Genomic DNA, 16,031 nt, shown 5'->3' on the forward strand with positions numbered 1-16,031 from the left:
ATAAAAGTATTTGGTCATTAAAAAAAAATATTGTTTCACATATATCCCTAGTCCTTTAATCATGCCTCCCTCCTAATCTTATTCCCAGGCAAAATTCGCTCTTCTGGATGCTCTCAAGAGTTGTGCTCTCAGTTAAAATGACTGGGGCCAATGGCATGATTTCTTCTTCCTCATGATTTGTATAATTTAATAATTGTGATGATAATAGCTGGTATATGTAGCACTTTACAATTTACAGAGGACTTTCCTCAAATCCACCCACAGAGGTATTATCTCCATGGACTCATGCTTACTATGTAACACGTGCTCTCGCTATCACATATCAGGAGGGGGACCTCTTGGGAGAAGAAACAGGTTTATCATGTGTACAGTCTTTGGAATGGCACTACTAAGGCATTTAAGAAAAAAACACAAAGTCATTATGTAAATGATTAATGATGATTTAAAAATAACTGAGTAGCAGGGGGAAATATCAAACTTGACAAAAAAAAACACGACATTTTTCAAACACCTTACATATTAGCTTAGAGATCCTCAGTTAGACAATAATTTTTTAGATGACATTATATAGCACTTTAAGTTTTTCAAAGCATATTTGTTCCATTATTTAACCACATATGGTAGAAGTCATTATTATCTACATGTTACAGGTGAGGAAACTGAGAACAAGAAAAATACTTGCCCTAGATCATGGCGCTAGTCATGGTCTCAGTAGGGATTTGAAATCTGCTTTTACTGACTCCAAGGCCAGCACTGTCTATTATACCAAGCTGCCTCTCTACATTCCAGGGGAGATATTATCATCCTCATTTTACAGATGAAGAAACTTGGAATTAGGCTGAGTGATTTTCTCCAATTCATTAAGCAAGTTAATCTCAAAGTCACCAGATTTCCTGACACCTGTGGCCAGCACTCTTCATGAAGCTTCTTTTCCTCCTTCACACATAGAATGAGTGAGAAAGAGTGCATTATGGTAAAAAGAATATCAGTAGTTTTTCCCCCTCATATTCTGTTTGGGATACTAAAGCTATACCCCTCTGTCCTCGGGGAGCTTACCATTTTACTCAGGACAGTCACATTAATTACATGAAAGCTTGAGAACACTACACGATAGCATATAACCAAGCACTGAATTGTGTGGTTTTCTCCCACTTCTGCTACCTAAAATAACTGTCAATGAGGAACTTCCTTTTGGAGGGTCTCACTTTCTTTATCTTTAAAACATCAATAGTAATACTTTTGGGGGTCTTCTCTTTATCTTTTAAATATCAAAAGTTACATTTTTCAGGTCCTCACTTTATCTTTAAAACATTAAGAAGTAATACTTTTTAGGTCCTCATTTTATTTTTAAAATATCAGTAGTTATACTTTTGGGGTTCTCACTTTCATTATCTTTAAAACATCAATAGTAATACTTTCTCCATCTGACAGAATTATGGAGAGGATCAAATGACATCATTGATGTAAAATGCTTAATAACACATAAAATGCCATCTAAATATAAGATTGACAAAGTCCTGTTCAATGTCTCATCACGGCATAGTGATGACCCTAGGTTCTTGAAGGCAATGGTAGCAGAGAGTAAGCTCTGGCAAGGTCTACCACAGTAGAAGGGCTTCAGATAAGGACCCAGTAACAAGCATAGTCTGTTTTCTGAAGACCAGCCTAGCTAAGCATGTGGAAATCCAATGCCAGGAGGCTGGTCACCTGGTGATGAAGATGTTTTTGTATATGAAATCCACAAAAAAAATAGACAAATGAAAAGTGGTTCTCCATCTAATTCAGTTCCCTTTCCTTCCTGAAATGATGGTGGTAAGAAATAGGGAAGATGCTAAGCATTCCATAGAAAAGTTAACTAGGACTATTTAAAGGGGATAAACTAGACCAGGGGTTCTTCACCTTTTAAGTGTCAAGGACTCCTTTGGCAATCTGGTAAAAGCTATGGACCCCTTCTTGGAATCATGTTTTTAAACTAAAGGAAATGCTAAATTTCAGTTAAAGATGGGATTCTCACTTTCTTTATCTTTAAAGATTGGTGTAAATAATTATGCCATTTTCCCCTAAATCCACAGACCTCTTAAAATGTACTCACGGGTTGCTTGGAGAGATCTGTGCCTCTCCCATGCTGGTAATGTTCCCCTTCTTCCTAAGACCAGGTGAAGGGCTGTGTCACCTTGGTTGAATCCTGGGTCAGCATCCTTGTAACCACTGCAAATATCCTCCATTCTAACTACCATCATTTCATCATGTTATCCCCATACTCATGACTCAGCTATGATTCACTGACTTCGCTGAAATACAAACTTGTCTACCTAATATAATATAACACAGACACATAACATTTATTAAAACTTTATTGTGCGCCAAGCACCATGCCAGGTGCCAATGGATATACAACATTTAGCTAACCAATCAGTCAGCATCCATTAAGATATAACTACAAAATGGAACAGCCCCTGCTCTCAAGGAACCTATATTCTATGTACACATAGAAGTATTTACAAAATAAATCCAAGATAATAACATGGAGAGAAGCTCCAGCAGGGAGCAGGGCAGGGGTAGGGGATGGGTGAGAGAAGATCAAGAAAGTTCCCAGGTGGGTGGTTGAGCTTTATAATAAGATTATGTGCTACTGCCCAATATGAGAATAGGCCACTAATATGGATAATTGTAATACACATGTCATTCAGATTTACCTTTCCTATCTAAACTTATGTCCTACTACTCTATGACCATGAAACCATTCTGTTCTAGTCAGATCATCTAATACATTCTCTTCCTCTTTAACCTTTACTTATACTCTGTCTCTGCCTTGAACACACTTCTCCCCTGTATCTCTGATTACCCAATTACTGCAAGGCTTTTCTCAAGTCCCACCCTTCGCATGAACTCATGCTGATCTCTGCTTTCTCTGAAGTCCTATGCAGCACTTATCTATTTTTTTTTACAGGACCTCAGGCTTCATTGGTGTAAGAAATTCCAGGTAAGGAACTGTATTTACCAGGGTGGAACAGCACCTTCTCTGTGACTTAGAATCCCTGGCTTCCTTCAAGACTCAGATCAATGCCATCTTCTGCAAGAGGCTTTTCCTGGCCCCAGAGCTGCTAATGCCTTCGTTGCTAAGGCTGCCTTCCTATACTCTGTATGTATCTTATATATACCCATTTGTAATACATGTTGGCTTCCACATGAGAATGGAAGCTTCATGAGTGCATGGCCTGTTTTCAAGGCTTCTTTGGATCCTCAGTGCTTATCACAGTGTCTAGCACAATTTCTAGAAAGTTCTTAAAAACTGTTCATTGTTTGACTGAGTATAACCTTAGAGAGCTTCCTGAGGCACTAAGAGAGTGACTTTCCCAGTCACACTGACAGGATGCATAGCAGAGGTAACCTCAAACATAAACCTTTGGAACTCCAAAGTCAGCTCTCTGTCCACTTACATTATATTATTATTATTGTTATTATTATCCGCTTACTATACCGGCTTTCATATAACACATCTGAGCACTTAATTATATAGTTAATGTATTAGTATTAGTATTATAACGTATTAGTAATGTATTAGGCCTAAGTTTTCATGTGATTCTTGTCTCCCTAATAAAATAGCTCCTCTAAAGCTAATACCATGGCTTTTTTGTAATGCTACAGTGGACCTTGAAGAATGACACATATTTATACTTTAAAGTTTACAAAGTTCTTTTCTTCATTATGACTAAACTAGGCAAGTAATATAAATATCTCCATTTTACAGATGAGGAAACTGAGGCTCAGAGAGTATAACAAGGGTGATAGCTCATTATTTTATATTTTAGGTATTTGTTGGTGGGCACTTATATTAGTGTCTTTGGTTTTAAACCTGTCTTCTCTTCTCTTCTCTTCTCTTCTCTTCTCTTCTCTTCTCTTCTCTTCTCTTCTCTTCTCTTCTCTTCTCTTCTCTTCTCTTCTCTTCTCTCTCTCTCTCTCTCTCTCTCTCTCTCTCTCTCTCTCTCTCTCTCTCTCTCTTTCTGAAATAAAATTCAAATTCAAGTCTTCCTGATTCCAAATCCAGTCCTCAGAGTGCATTTGGAGTGATAAGATCTAGGTTAGAGCCCTAGCCCTGATAGTTATTATCCACGTGATCTTGTCCAAGTGATCCACACTTGTCCTCTCTGAGTCCTCCCCAGCAGAGCTGCAGCCAGAGTCAAATCCTCTCAAAGTTCTCTCCACAGTAAATAGAACAGATGTCTACCTGGCTATCTAACCACTAATCTCTTCTCTACTCTTCCCACATACATGCTACCCCCAGCCCCCTCCAATGTCCTTGTCACTTGATACAGTACAACTACCCTCCCAAAATAAAAACACGTGACTGTCTTGGAAAAGATTTAAGAGACTCTCTGGTCAAGCAATTCTCTGAAGCTCATTTACAAGTTCATAATCCAAGTTGTGTTAGGAGGTCCAAGGGTCAAAGATTCCACCTGTCACCATCACCTGATCATTCTCTGCTTTGGTACTGTTACTTATTACCTCTAGTCACTTTCCTCAGTGAGCACAAGTGAAGCAGCAGAAGCCAGCAGATTGGGCAGTAGGGTGATCTTCTGGCACCTGTGTGCCCTTCCCTGCTATTAAAGTAAGCCAAGCGGCACAAATCATTTCTGAAGATCAACCCATAAACAAAAGATTGGGTTGTGCTTTCCCAGAAAAAAAGGTAATATTTTTAAAATAAAAAGCATTTATAACAGGGTCACATAATTGTTCAAATCAAGGGATTCAAACAGATCTCAAGAAATTAATATCTTCTTGGTTCAAGGAATCTTCTCTAAGCACTCCAGAAATGACATTTTAGTGACCCTAATTTTATGTACCATGAGTTCTGAATATAAAAGGTCTTTCTTCGGATGTGGTAAGATACCATATTTTAACTGCAAGTTATAATAGCGTAACTTAAATTTATTTTGAAATTTTTCTACTTTCACAAAGTTTCTACTGTGATGCCCCATAATGGCACAAAGGTGACCCTGGGTTCTCAAAAGCTATGCCAGTGTAGTTCTTTTGGGTTCGATCTGTAAAGGCTTCAAGTATAACTCCAGTAACAAACTGTCTGTTTTCTAAGGACCAAACCAGCTAAAGAGGGAGAGACTCAGTACCTGTAGGCTGGCTTCTTGGTGATTTGGTGTGTTGTTGTTTGACTGGTTTTTGATTTTTTTGACCATGATGACTCACGAAACAGACAAAAAAAATACAAGATTTCCCTCAGTCTTGCACAGCAATCATCCGCTTCTGCAGCAACCAGGGGAGAGAGTCATAAAATTAGGCAAAGGGTGCTAAAAATCACACTGTTTTCAGTCCATCTATAGGATTTAATTTTACTATTGGTACTCTAAATGAAAGATCCTTATCCAATAAACAATATCAGACATAGAGCTGGAGAAGTTAATCAAATATTTGGTCATAACTTGAAGTTAAAGATGTAGTAATTTGCTACAACCAAATGGAAACTTCATATTCAGAAGAACTCATGGTATTAAGGTCAAGGAATTGCCGTTTCAGGAGAGTGTAGAGGAGATCCTTTGAGCCAAGAAGGTATGATTTCTTGAAACCTGTTTTAATTCCTTGATTGTAATGAAATTCTTAGAATAATAGATTGAGAGCCAAAAGGCTCTTACAGATGAATCATTCCAACCCCTTCAGTTTACAGGGCTGCTAGGTGGCTCAGTAGATAAAGTATGGAATCAGAGGACCTGAGTTCAGAGTCAGCCTCAGAAAATTAGTAGCTGCGTGACCCTGGGCAAGTCACTTAACCCTATTTGCCTCAGTTTTCTCATCTACATGAGAGATGGAGAAGGAAATGTTAAACCACTCCAGTGTCTCTGCCAAGAAAACCCCAGATTGGGTCACAAAGAATCAGACATGACTAAAGAATTCATTTTATAGATAAAGAAAATGAGACTCATTGAGGTTAAGTAAATCTGTCCTAGGTCACACAGATAGTAAATTGCAGGGGTAAGATTGAAATAAAGTCATCTAATTCCAAATCTAGGACTTTTTTCCACTGTGCCCACAAAACCAGAAGAAATAAGGAAGTACAAGCTATACGAAAGGATGATACAGAGCTTCTCCCTTGGAGAAGCAAAGAAAGGAGTTGACAGAGTTGGCTTTATCATCTATCCAATGGCAATAAGAAACATTATATCACTGGATATCTGATCATCTTGTATTGTAGAATGAATATAAGTATTTACCATATAAACTCCATATAAGACTATAAGTAGAAAAAGACCACCATGCAAATAACTGAAGCTTATGCATCAATGTTACTTACTAAGGATAAAGAAACAGATTGATTTGTTGCAAAACTTGATAAGAATGTCTATATCAAATAGATACTCAGTAACTTTGATGCAAAATTAGGAAAATGAGGATGGCAAGAAATCTTTATATGAGCCATTTATACACAAATCAAGAGAATCCCCAGTGAAGATATTTGTAGAGAAATAGAATTTTACAAATGATATTGAAGAATGGATCATGTTACCATTGTTTGCAACTGAATGAAATATGTAGAAAATATAAAACCCAACGTATTTATTGTTTGCTGATTATGAGGAAAACATTTGATTCAATACAGCAAAATTCAGTCTTTATAGTTATTTTCCAAAATAAAAAAAGTGTCTCCCATCCACAACTTTAAAATCATTCAATATTCTTTGTAAGGTGTAACAATAGAAATAACCCCATTTCAAACCCTCCCATTATAAACAACAAACAAGGTATAAAATAGGCAAATATACAAACAAGATGCTAAGGGTGTTCATCACTGTGATGGAGAATATCAGCACAGAGTCTAAGTTAAAAATACATACTCTATGGATGATGAAATCCTCCCAAAGATCCTATTTGCTAGTTGCATCTAGCTCAGAATAGTGGAGCCTCTTGGAAGATATTTATAACCACTCACAAGAGTTTGTCCTGACTACCCACGTAGAAAACACTAAATGAATGAAAAATATCTGTTGCTTTATAATTTGCAATTTGATGGATGACCTATAGAGCTTGTCTCCATAAGATAGACAGTGTAGATGAGTAATGATTTTCCCCCAGAATTAAAACAGAAGAGCAGAGTGAACTAGATCAGGAAATAGCAAAGTTCTTTTAATGACTCCAAGCTTCCCATGGAAACAAAGGCCCATCTTTTTAATACCAACATTCTACTAATATTCCTATATAACAGTAAAGTATGGAATATGACAATTTCTGAAGAATTAAAAATGAAGATCACACAGAAGACAACAGAGAGATGTGTAGTAGCTGTGAACAGGATGCAACTTACAACCAATAAGAGTAAAAGATGTCATCCAGATAATGTATGATAAGAAGAACACACGATGAGATGATCATGTGGCAAGGGCAAAAGATAACAGGTAGACATATAGAGTTTTGGTATCTTGGCAACATAAGGAAAAAATGAGGAAGGTCTCTAGAACTTTTAATGAAAGCCCATGTGACTACATAGAAGGACATGGACAAGAACTGCGTAAGCATGTATAGGTTATGCTTTGAATGATTGAGGAGAATTCCTAAATCTTTGACGCCACAGGTCTACTTGAGTAATTTCATCTAAACTCTGCCTTAAAATTCCAAAAGAAGGCATGTCCATAATCTGCCTTCAATAAGAATTTAAGTGTTTCCATTTGATGTATTGATATATTGGTTGGTTTGCTGAACTGTTTTTTCCTTTTTTTAAGAAAAAAAAAACTTTTATTACGAAGGAAAAGGAAGAAATATATTCAGAAATGAAGGTGATGTAAAGAAATGATAGCAATAAAGAGAAATTTTTTTTAAATGGCCATGTCTTTCTCCGGTTAAAGGAATCTAGGCTAATCCATGAAACCAACATGTGAGAGGTGATAACCCTAAAACAACAAAGGTCTAACCACTGGCTCTCTGCTGCCCCCAAGCTGGAGGTGGAAGAGAGTCCTAAGAGACTTTGAAACTCAGTGTAGGCACTACAAGTCCCTTCTCATTGCCATTCCTAGTAGACCATAAGCTCCGTGATAGAAGGGATTCTTATTTTTATTTTTTGTATCCTCAGCACCTGGTACAATGTATTGCACATAGTAGACACTTAATTATTTGTGAGATTGAATAAAAACACATTTAAATAGTGCTTTAAGTTTCGATGTAGTAGAAAGACTACTGGGCTAGGAGTCAGAAATCCTCTCCCAACCCCTCACTAACTATGTGAAATCATTTTACCTCTCTGAGCCTTGCTTTACTGACTTACAGAAATGAATGGCTTGGACCAAAAGGTCTAAGGTCTCTTCCAGCTCTGACAGGCTTTGATTTTACTATACAGTGCTTTAGCTGTAGGGGGCAGCTAGGTGATGCAGTGGATAGAGCACCAGTGCAGGAGTCAGGAGGACCTGAGCTCAAATCTCACCTCAGATACTTGACACTCACTAGCTGTGTGACCTTGGGCAAGTCATTTAACCCCAATTGCCTCATCCTGGGTCAACTCCAGTCATCCTGATGAATATATGGTCACTGGATTCAGATGGCTCTAGAGAAGAAGTGAGGTTGGTGACCTGTACTGCCCTCCCTCACTCAAAAACAAAGTCAAGTGCAAGTCATGTCACCATTTCTCTGATGGCATGGTCTTCTTCAGCAAAGAAAGATGAACACACAGTGCTTAGCAACAGGAAGTTCTTGGTGGAGCAGATAACAGGACACAGGATCTCTGTGAAGGTTATACCCTCTGGTGATTTTTGAACTGTAAGAGGAGATACTCATAAATAAGAATTAAAGGGTCTTTTGAAACATTTAATAGGCTCTTTCCAAAAACATATTCAAACAAATCCCCTTATAAAAGACATTCCCTGATCAAGAGTTAATCTTGAACATAAAGGAGAGGTGAGTTTTTGCAGTCATAAACAGTTATAGGAAGAAGACAAGATGAGATGATCATGTGGCTGGGACAAAAGATAACAGGTAGACACATAGAGTTTTGGTATCTTGGCAACATAAGGAAAAAATGAAGAAGGTCTCTAGAACTTTTAATGAAACCCTTTTTTAGCCTGTCCAACTTCTCCATATACCTTGCTCACACAGCCCACAAAGCCCTCTCCTACAACACAAAATTACCCTCCATCACCTACAAGTGGGAGACACACACTTTGATAGACCATCTGTGTGGTAAGATAGCAAAAATTCCCCCTTCAAGGGTTTTATCTTACAAGATGCAAGTAAATTCAATTTGATTCAATTCAGAAAGCATGTATTAAGTACCTACTCTGTGTGAGATGGATACTAAGTAGTAGTTAGCTTCATGAAATCAGCCTCCTATTTTTCTGACTCAAATTCTTATTCTCTCTGGTCATTCGGGTATTTGAAAGATATTTCTGACATTCTGTTTGCTGACAGTTGTATTTGCAGTTTCTTCTTTTTGATCTAGAAAAATAGTATCCTTCTCTCTTTATATGTTGATTTTTAAGTTTAAATATTTTATTTATTATGGTATAAAAGTGTAGCTAGTTGGTACAATGGGTAGAACACTCAGTATAGAATCAGAAAGACCTGGGTTCAAATAAGTGTAGCCCTGAGCATTTTCTTGTAATGTGATCCTGAGCTAGTCAATTAATGCCTGTTTCCTCAACTGTAAAATAGATATAATAATAGTACCTACCTTCCAGGGTCGTTGTGAGGATGAAATGAAGTAATATTTGTAGAGCACTTAACACAGTGACTGTCACTATATAAACCTGAGTTGGTATTATTACTGTTCTTATTACTACAAATGTCTGACTAGAGTTCATTTGGTGCTATATACACATGGGATGGAACGAAGCATTGAGAAGTAATCTGCCAAATCCTTTCTATTATGCTTACTCACATAATCTGCCATCATTTCCCTAATATTTTCCTTATAAGAAAGGGAAGCAAAAGAATCATATGATCATATGAAGCCTTCAGTGGACCCTAGTCCAACATTAAATTCATTATATGAGCAACCACAAATCCACAGAATGTCAGAATTGAGAGGGATCCTGCAGCTCATGTGGTCCAACACCCTGGGTCACAGGTAGGAAAGTTGAGATTCAGATCAACACAGCAAGCTGTTCAAGGTCACAGATAATAAGATGCTCAAGTGAGACCAGAATGAAGTTTCCTGACTTCTAAATCCTGCGTGTTCCTGTCACTCTGAGCCTTGAGCCCATCTGCCAAGGAACAAAGTTACACAGCAAACAGGTAAAGGAAATTGAGGATGTCCAACTTTTCTTACTTACTTACAAAAGACACATATATGTACAACCACAAAAAAATAGAGGAATACCTACTCCGTTATAGTGTATTTATTTGTTTTAGTCTAAAGAGAGATTCACTTTTTCTTAACATCTCCCAAACTCATGGAGAGGAAGTAAGCTATAGAGGAAGTAGCCTTTAATTTGGAATCAGTGGAGCCATGTCACATGCACTCCCTTGAGAAAATCATTTTAAATTTTCTGAGCCTCAATTTCTTCTTCTGTAAAATAAGATCTAATGACCTCTAAAGTCACCTCCACTTCAAAATCTATGGTCCTGCAGACATTAGATGGTAGATTTAAGGTCTTACTGAGTTAGAATGGAGAGAATGCAAGGAGTTTCTATCCAATGAATTCTGAGGCCAATTACTAGATTCCCTAGAAAAGAACCTCAATGGAAGCTTCATTGTAAACCCCTGAACATGCAGTACTGCTAATCCTCTTCGAAGCGCTCACTGGTTCTGAGCAGCTGCTTTCTCCCCAGTCAGACTCTATAACCCAGCTCACATTTCAGGGATCAGGGGTGGGGTTGGGAGTGTTTCAGAGTGGCTGCCTGGGACCACCTATTATCCAAGGAGTCTCTGTAACTCTTATGAGGAAGGATAAAGGAAGAAAGGAAGGGTCGGATAAAGAGAGAAAACGAATGTCTTGGGGAGGAAACTCCTGTCACAATTTCACCCGGGTCCCTAAGCTGAATGAGTGTCCTCCTCAGTAATGGCAAGAGATCAAAGGCTCTATCCCAGGGAACATATGGGAGACCCCCGACTGAAGCCCTCCACCCTCAGTATCCCCAGTCCGCAGACACCCCCCTCTACAACACGTCCCTTCTTGGGTACCTGACTAAGAGGTTGAAGTCCCGTTTGCAGAGAGTCCAAGGATATTCCACGGCGCAGTAACATGGTCTTGTTCTACCCCTTCTAGCCCATTTGAGCCTCTTTATATAGGAGACAGCTGAAAGGGTGGGTCAATGGAACCGGGAGGGATTGAAAATAGAGCCAATGAGAAGAACAGACACGAGGGCAGAGGGAGGGGGTGGGGGGGGAAGTTTGGAGGAGGAGAGGGAGGGGCAGGGAGGTTCGAGAGAAGGCTGACGCCCACTTGCTTCTTTAAGTGTTCTACAGACTTTTCAAATAGCTCGTAGAACTTCGAGGAGCTGTCCGCGAACTAAAGGTACTGATGGTCCGAGGGCCAGGTCCTGCCAAAAATTTTCCTCTGTTTCTCCTTCACCAAGTAACTGTCCTCCAGTCTGGTCAGAGCCATTTCAAATCTCACTACTTTCTTATTTATTTCCAATTTCTCGGACACTTCAAAATTCTTGTATTTTAAGCACATGACTCCAAAGTTGGTACACTTAACTTTCCTTGAATTTCAGCTCCTCATCTGCAAAATTACCTCTAAAGTCCGTTACAACTCTCAATCTATAATCCTATGATTCTGTGACATCATTAACCTAATATTTGCTGTTTAACAGACAAGCAGGACATTTTTAACAGTAAAGTGTGGAATTACATACTTTTTAAAGGGGGATATGAAATAGAATCAGTGGTTTTATGTTGAATTTGCGTGGGTGTGTTCTGGTGTGCATATATGGAAATGCCCTTTTGGGGGGTTTAAGTTCAGAATAATCAATACAATTTTAATTTCGATGCAAACCAATGAGCCTACATTACAGAGCTGCCAGGTAATAATAAGTCCAGGGCTCCAATTTATAAAGATCCTTCCTCATCCACTACACTGTGAGTTGGAGGGGGGAGGGTGAAATGGAAAGGAAGGTGCAAGTAGCATTATCCCAATTTCCAGATGAGGATTCCAGGTCAAAAGTGATCTTATACCAGACCATAGTGCCTATACCAGGAATACATTCCGCACCACACATTCAACATATTTACTCTTTAATCTAGGGTAGCAGCCACTTTCTGAAAAATCAGCAACCTTTTAAAGATTCACAGTTGACCTGAATCCATTTGTCTCTCGGAGGTTATCCTTTTGTAGCGACTATAATCCAGATGTGTCTCTCTTTCTGTCTGTTTGCTGCTACTATTGTCTGGAGAGTTTGAGTAGCAATTCAATTTACCAACTGAATTAGACAAACATTTATTAAACACCTACAGTGTGCAAAGCGCTGAAGGATCCAAAGGAAGCAATCCCCGGCCCAAAGAGCTTGCCTTCTACTGTGAAGATTAAAGCTGTACACAGTCCTTTCTTCTCGGCCCCTCTCTCTCCCCTTTGGGAAGAAATGGTCGGTGTAGCCGTCATTCTGCCCCTCACCACCCAACCTCCTTGTTCTTGACCCAGTTCTTCCCACAAAGGGTGAAGGGGAAACAACCGGGCAACGAGGAAATGCAGCCACAGCTGGGAAGCTGTCAGTAATCAGTACCACAGTGAGTGCGAAGGCTCGGTCCGCTGGAGAACAAGCCAAGCCAGCGGGCTGACTAGTTCGAAGAGCTGGGAGCGGGAGCTGCTTGCCCATACCCCCAGGCAGTGCATCCTCCGCATGGAGCGCAGAAAATGGAAGCCCGTGAGGGTTTTAAGGAGAGAGTAAGGAGCATGCATTTAACCCCTACAGAGTCTGTGCCGAGGAAAAGGAAGAGAACGGCTGAGGTTCCTTCACCTGAATGAGGAAAAAAAAGTGGCAAACGTCACGACTGGACAGAGGGAAGAGAACAGCGGAGTAGGGGGGTAGTGGGGCTGAAGCAAAAAAAGGCTGAAAGAAAGAGGGATCATGGAACAAAACAAGGGACAGCTGCCTCTGGACCTCACCCAACGGAGCCCTGAGCTCTTGATTCAGGGTTAGTGAATAGAGAATCTTCCTTAGAATCAAGAAGCTCTGGGTTCAAGCCCTTCTTCTGGCATGTATGTATGACTCAGGAAACCTGAGTTTTGTCCAAGCTCTGCCACCAACAGTATGACCTTGGTCAACTTACTTTTTTATCTCTCCTCTCATTTTAGCTTTCATTTTTTTCTCAAATGAACATTGGGCAGTAGATGTTACTGTAATCTCCATTTTACAGATGAGAAAATTGAGGCAATCAGAGGTTTAGTTATAACTAGGGTGAGGAAACTAGCAAATGTATGAGGCCAAATTTTTTTAACGTGTCACTTTCTGACTCCCGGTCATCGCTCTATTCACCCAGAAGCCTCTCTAAGGTTCTGTGACCCAGAGGGAAAAGGAAAAGCAGAGTGTGGGAAAAGTAGAGAAAGAAATAGTGACAGATGAAGCAGAGAGACAGAGGCAGAGAAATATATACACCCAGTATCTGTATTCAACTACACATAAGTACCAAAATGTAAAGGATAGGAGCTATATTTGTGATTTCATTGCTTACCCCATCACACACAATACTTTAAGACTGAAGCTATTTCAAAACCATAAATGTTTGTCAAATGAACCACTGTTCTAGCCATATCTCTCTCATTTTATATTAACAATGCCAATAGTTTTTGGAAGTCAGTTGTAGAATTTTGAATTTATCTCTAATAAGTTTTATCTTATCAGAGTTCTAGTATCTTGAGGTACTTTGGATACTGTCAGTCAACAAGTTAACAATCCCTCTCAATTTTATATCATCTGAAAAATTTGAAAAGCAATGACATCTATGGCTGATGATAAATCATTTATCAAAAAGTACTGAGCAGAAAAAGTCAAGGACAGAAGCCTGTGACAATCTACTTGACATCTCTCCCCAGAATGATTATGTGTCTGGTCATCCAATCAGTTTCATATAGTCATCTTACCTATAGCTTCCAGTGTTGCCACAAGAAATTGTGACTTTATCAGATGTCATATTGAAATCCAAGTATACCATAATTATCTACAGTATTTGTCTATAGAACAAAATATAAACCCCTGAAACTGTCATTTAAGACCCTCCACAATCAGGATCTGATCTACTTTTCCAGCTTTATTTCACACTACTGTAATTCATACATATTATAGTCTTCCCAAACCAAAGCATCATCTGCTTATCTTCTGCCTCTGTAAATTCACACAGACCACACTACATGGCAGAAACATACTCCTTTTTCATTTCTTCCTTTGACATATTTCTCTACCTGAAAGGCCTAATCCAAGCACCATGTCTTCCAGGAAGACTTTCCTAGTCATCTCAACTAAAAGTGACCCCTTTCTCCTCACATTTCTTTGAGCATTTTGTCCACATCTCTCCTTTGCATTTAATACATTCTTCCTTGCATCTTCCTTATTTATGTGCATGATGTTTCTATCTCCCAATACTCCATGAGGGTAGCATCTTTCCTAGGGCATGAACTGCTTTATTTTTTATCCATGGCTCCCCCGGACCTATCACAGGGCCCTGAATGGAGTAGCGATTTAATGGTTTGTTGAATTGAATTGAATTACTCCAATCCTATTGTAGTTCTTAATTGCAATCCCTATTATAGGACAGACTCTTTTTTACAGCCCTATAATCTGAAGTCTAGTGACTGTACAATAATTAGAGGGGGTAGCCATGGTTACTGATGTCTTAGGGAGGAGTTCATGATCACAAACTGCCCAGCTCTCCTCAGGGCTGCCCAGGAAGGTTTTGATTGATGGCTACAGATAACTGGAACTTTTGAATTCACACTTTCAAAGTGTCCTGAGTCTGAGAAAGTGTGAGACCTTGTTCTGGATGACATTAAAGTCATGTTCATGATCTTAAAGAAATAAGTCATTCAGTGAATATTTATAATGTGCCTACTACGTACCAAATACTGTGCTAAGCTCTGACAAGCAAAGAAGGCAAAAGACAGTCCTTGATGTCAAGGTTCTCACAACCTTATGGCAGAAACAACATGCAAGAAACTATGTACAAACAAATTATATACAGGATAAATCATAAATAATAAAGGGAAGGCATTAACATTCAAGGAGATTGGGAAAGACTTCCTACAGAAGGTGGGGTTTTAACTGGGACTTGAAGAAAACCAGAAGGTGGAAATTAGGAAAGAAAGCATTCCAGGCATAGAAGGACAGTCAGTGCAAATACCCAAGTATGCATGCCTACGTACACTTGCCACACACCTTAGCTCAAGAAATTGGAGGGGAGGGGGATTCCTCCAGAGGAGAACTGAGTCACTTGCCCACATAGTCTCAGGCCAGTTAAAAGGCTATGACTGATCACACTCTAAGAGGAGAGATAAAAACTTTGAACACCAGGAGGTGCAAAAATACAGGCTCTTTGCACAAGATTTCAAAGGAGTTTCTTTTAGAGGATTGGATAGAGAGTGCTGGACTTGAAGTCAGGAGAACCAGAGTTCAAATCCTGCTTCAGACATTTATTAGCTGTATGACTCTGAACAAGTCACTTAATCTCTCTCAGCCTGTTTCTACATCTGCAAAATGAGAATAATAACAGAATCTACCTAATAGATAATATCTAATATCTATACACAATATATGTAATGTATAATATATACAGATAATACATGAAAATGGCTATATAGATGTAGATATTATTATTATCATTATTATTGAGCATTCAGTATAAAGATTCAGCACTTAGATGAGGTGAAAGGATGGAAAGAGAATAAGTCCAAGACACAGACCTTTCGGTTCTCAGTGTCCAAGTCCCATAAACCTTACCTCACAAAGCTCACTAATCTCCATGGCATGGAGCTTTCAGTGCTAAACCCTCTCCAGCCTGAGCCCAAGAGGCTTTTAGAAAAGATAGAGGGATAAGTCTATTACATTCAGCTTTGCACAGTCTAATTCTCAATCTGCTGAGGTTCTTAATTACATTTACCTTAATTGCA

General features: G+C 39.0%; 1 protein-coding gene across 2 annotated transcripts in view; it reads right to left on the reverse strand.

Annotated features, from left to right (window-relative positions):
* TPH1 (tryptophan hydroxylase 1) overlaps positions 1-11,203 on the reverse strand; it is a 28,204-nt gene extending 17,001 nt beyond the window's left edge. Inside the window, exons 1-2 of one of the 2 annotated variants that reach the window (XM_072619633.1) lie at positions 11,114-11,176; positions 5,127-5,259 (exon numbers count right to left, since the gene is read on the reverse strand). In XM_072619633.1, coding sequence (XP_072475734.1) covers positions 5,127-5,192 — 66 coding nt within the window. In that variant the 5' untranslated portion in view covers positions 5,193-5,259; positions 11,114-11,176. Of the gene's footprint in view, positions 1-5,126; positions 5,260-11,113 lie in introns of both variants that reach the window. The other variant, XM_072619634.1, reaches the window with a different exon arrangement.
* Positions 11,204-16,031: the final 4,828 nt, after the last annotated feature.

Source organism: Notamacropus eugenii, chromosome 6, assembly GCF_028372415.1.
Source record: "Notamacropus eugenii isolate mMacEug1 chromosome 6, mMacEug1.pri_v2, whole genome shotgun sequence".
NCBI lineage: Eukaryota > Metazoa > Chordata > Mammalia > Diprotodontia > Macropodidae > Notamacropus > Notamacropus eugenii.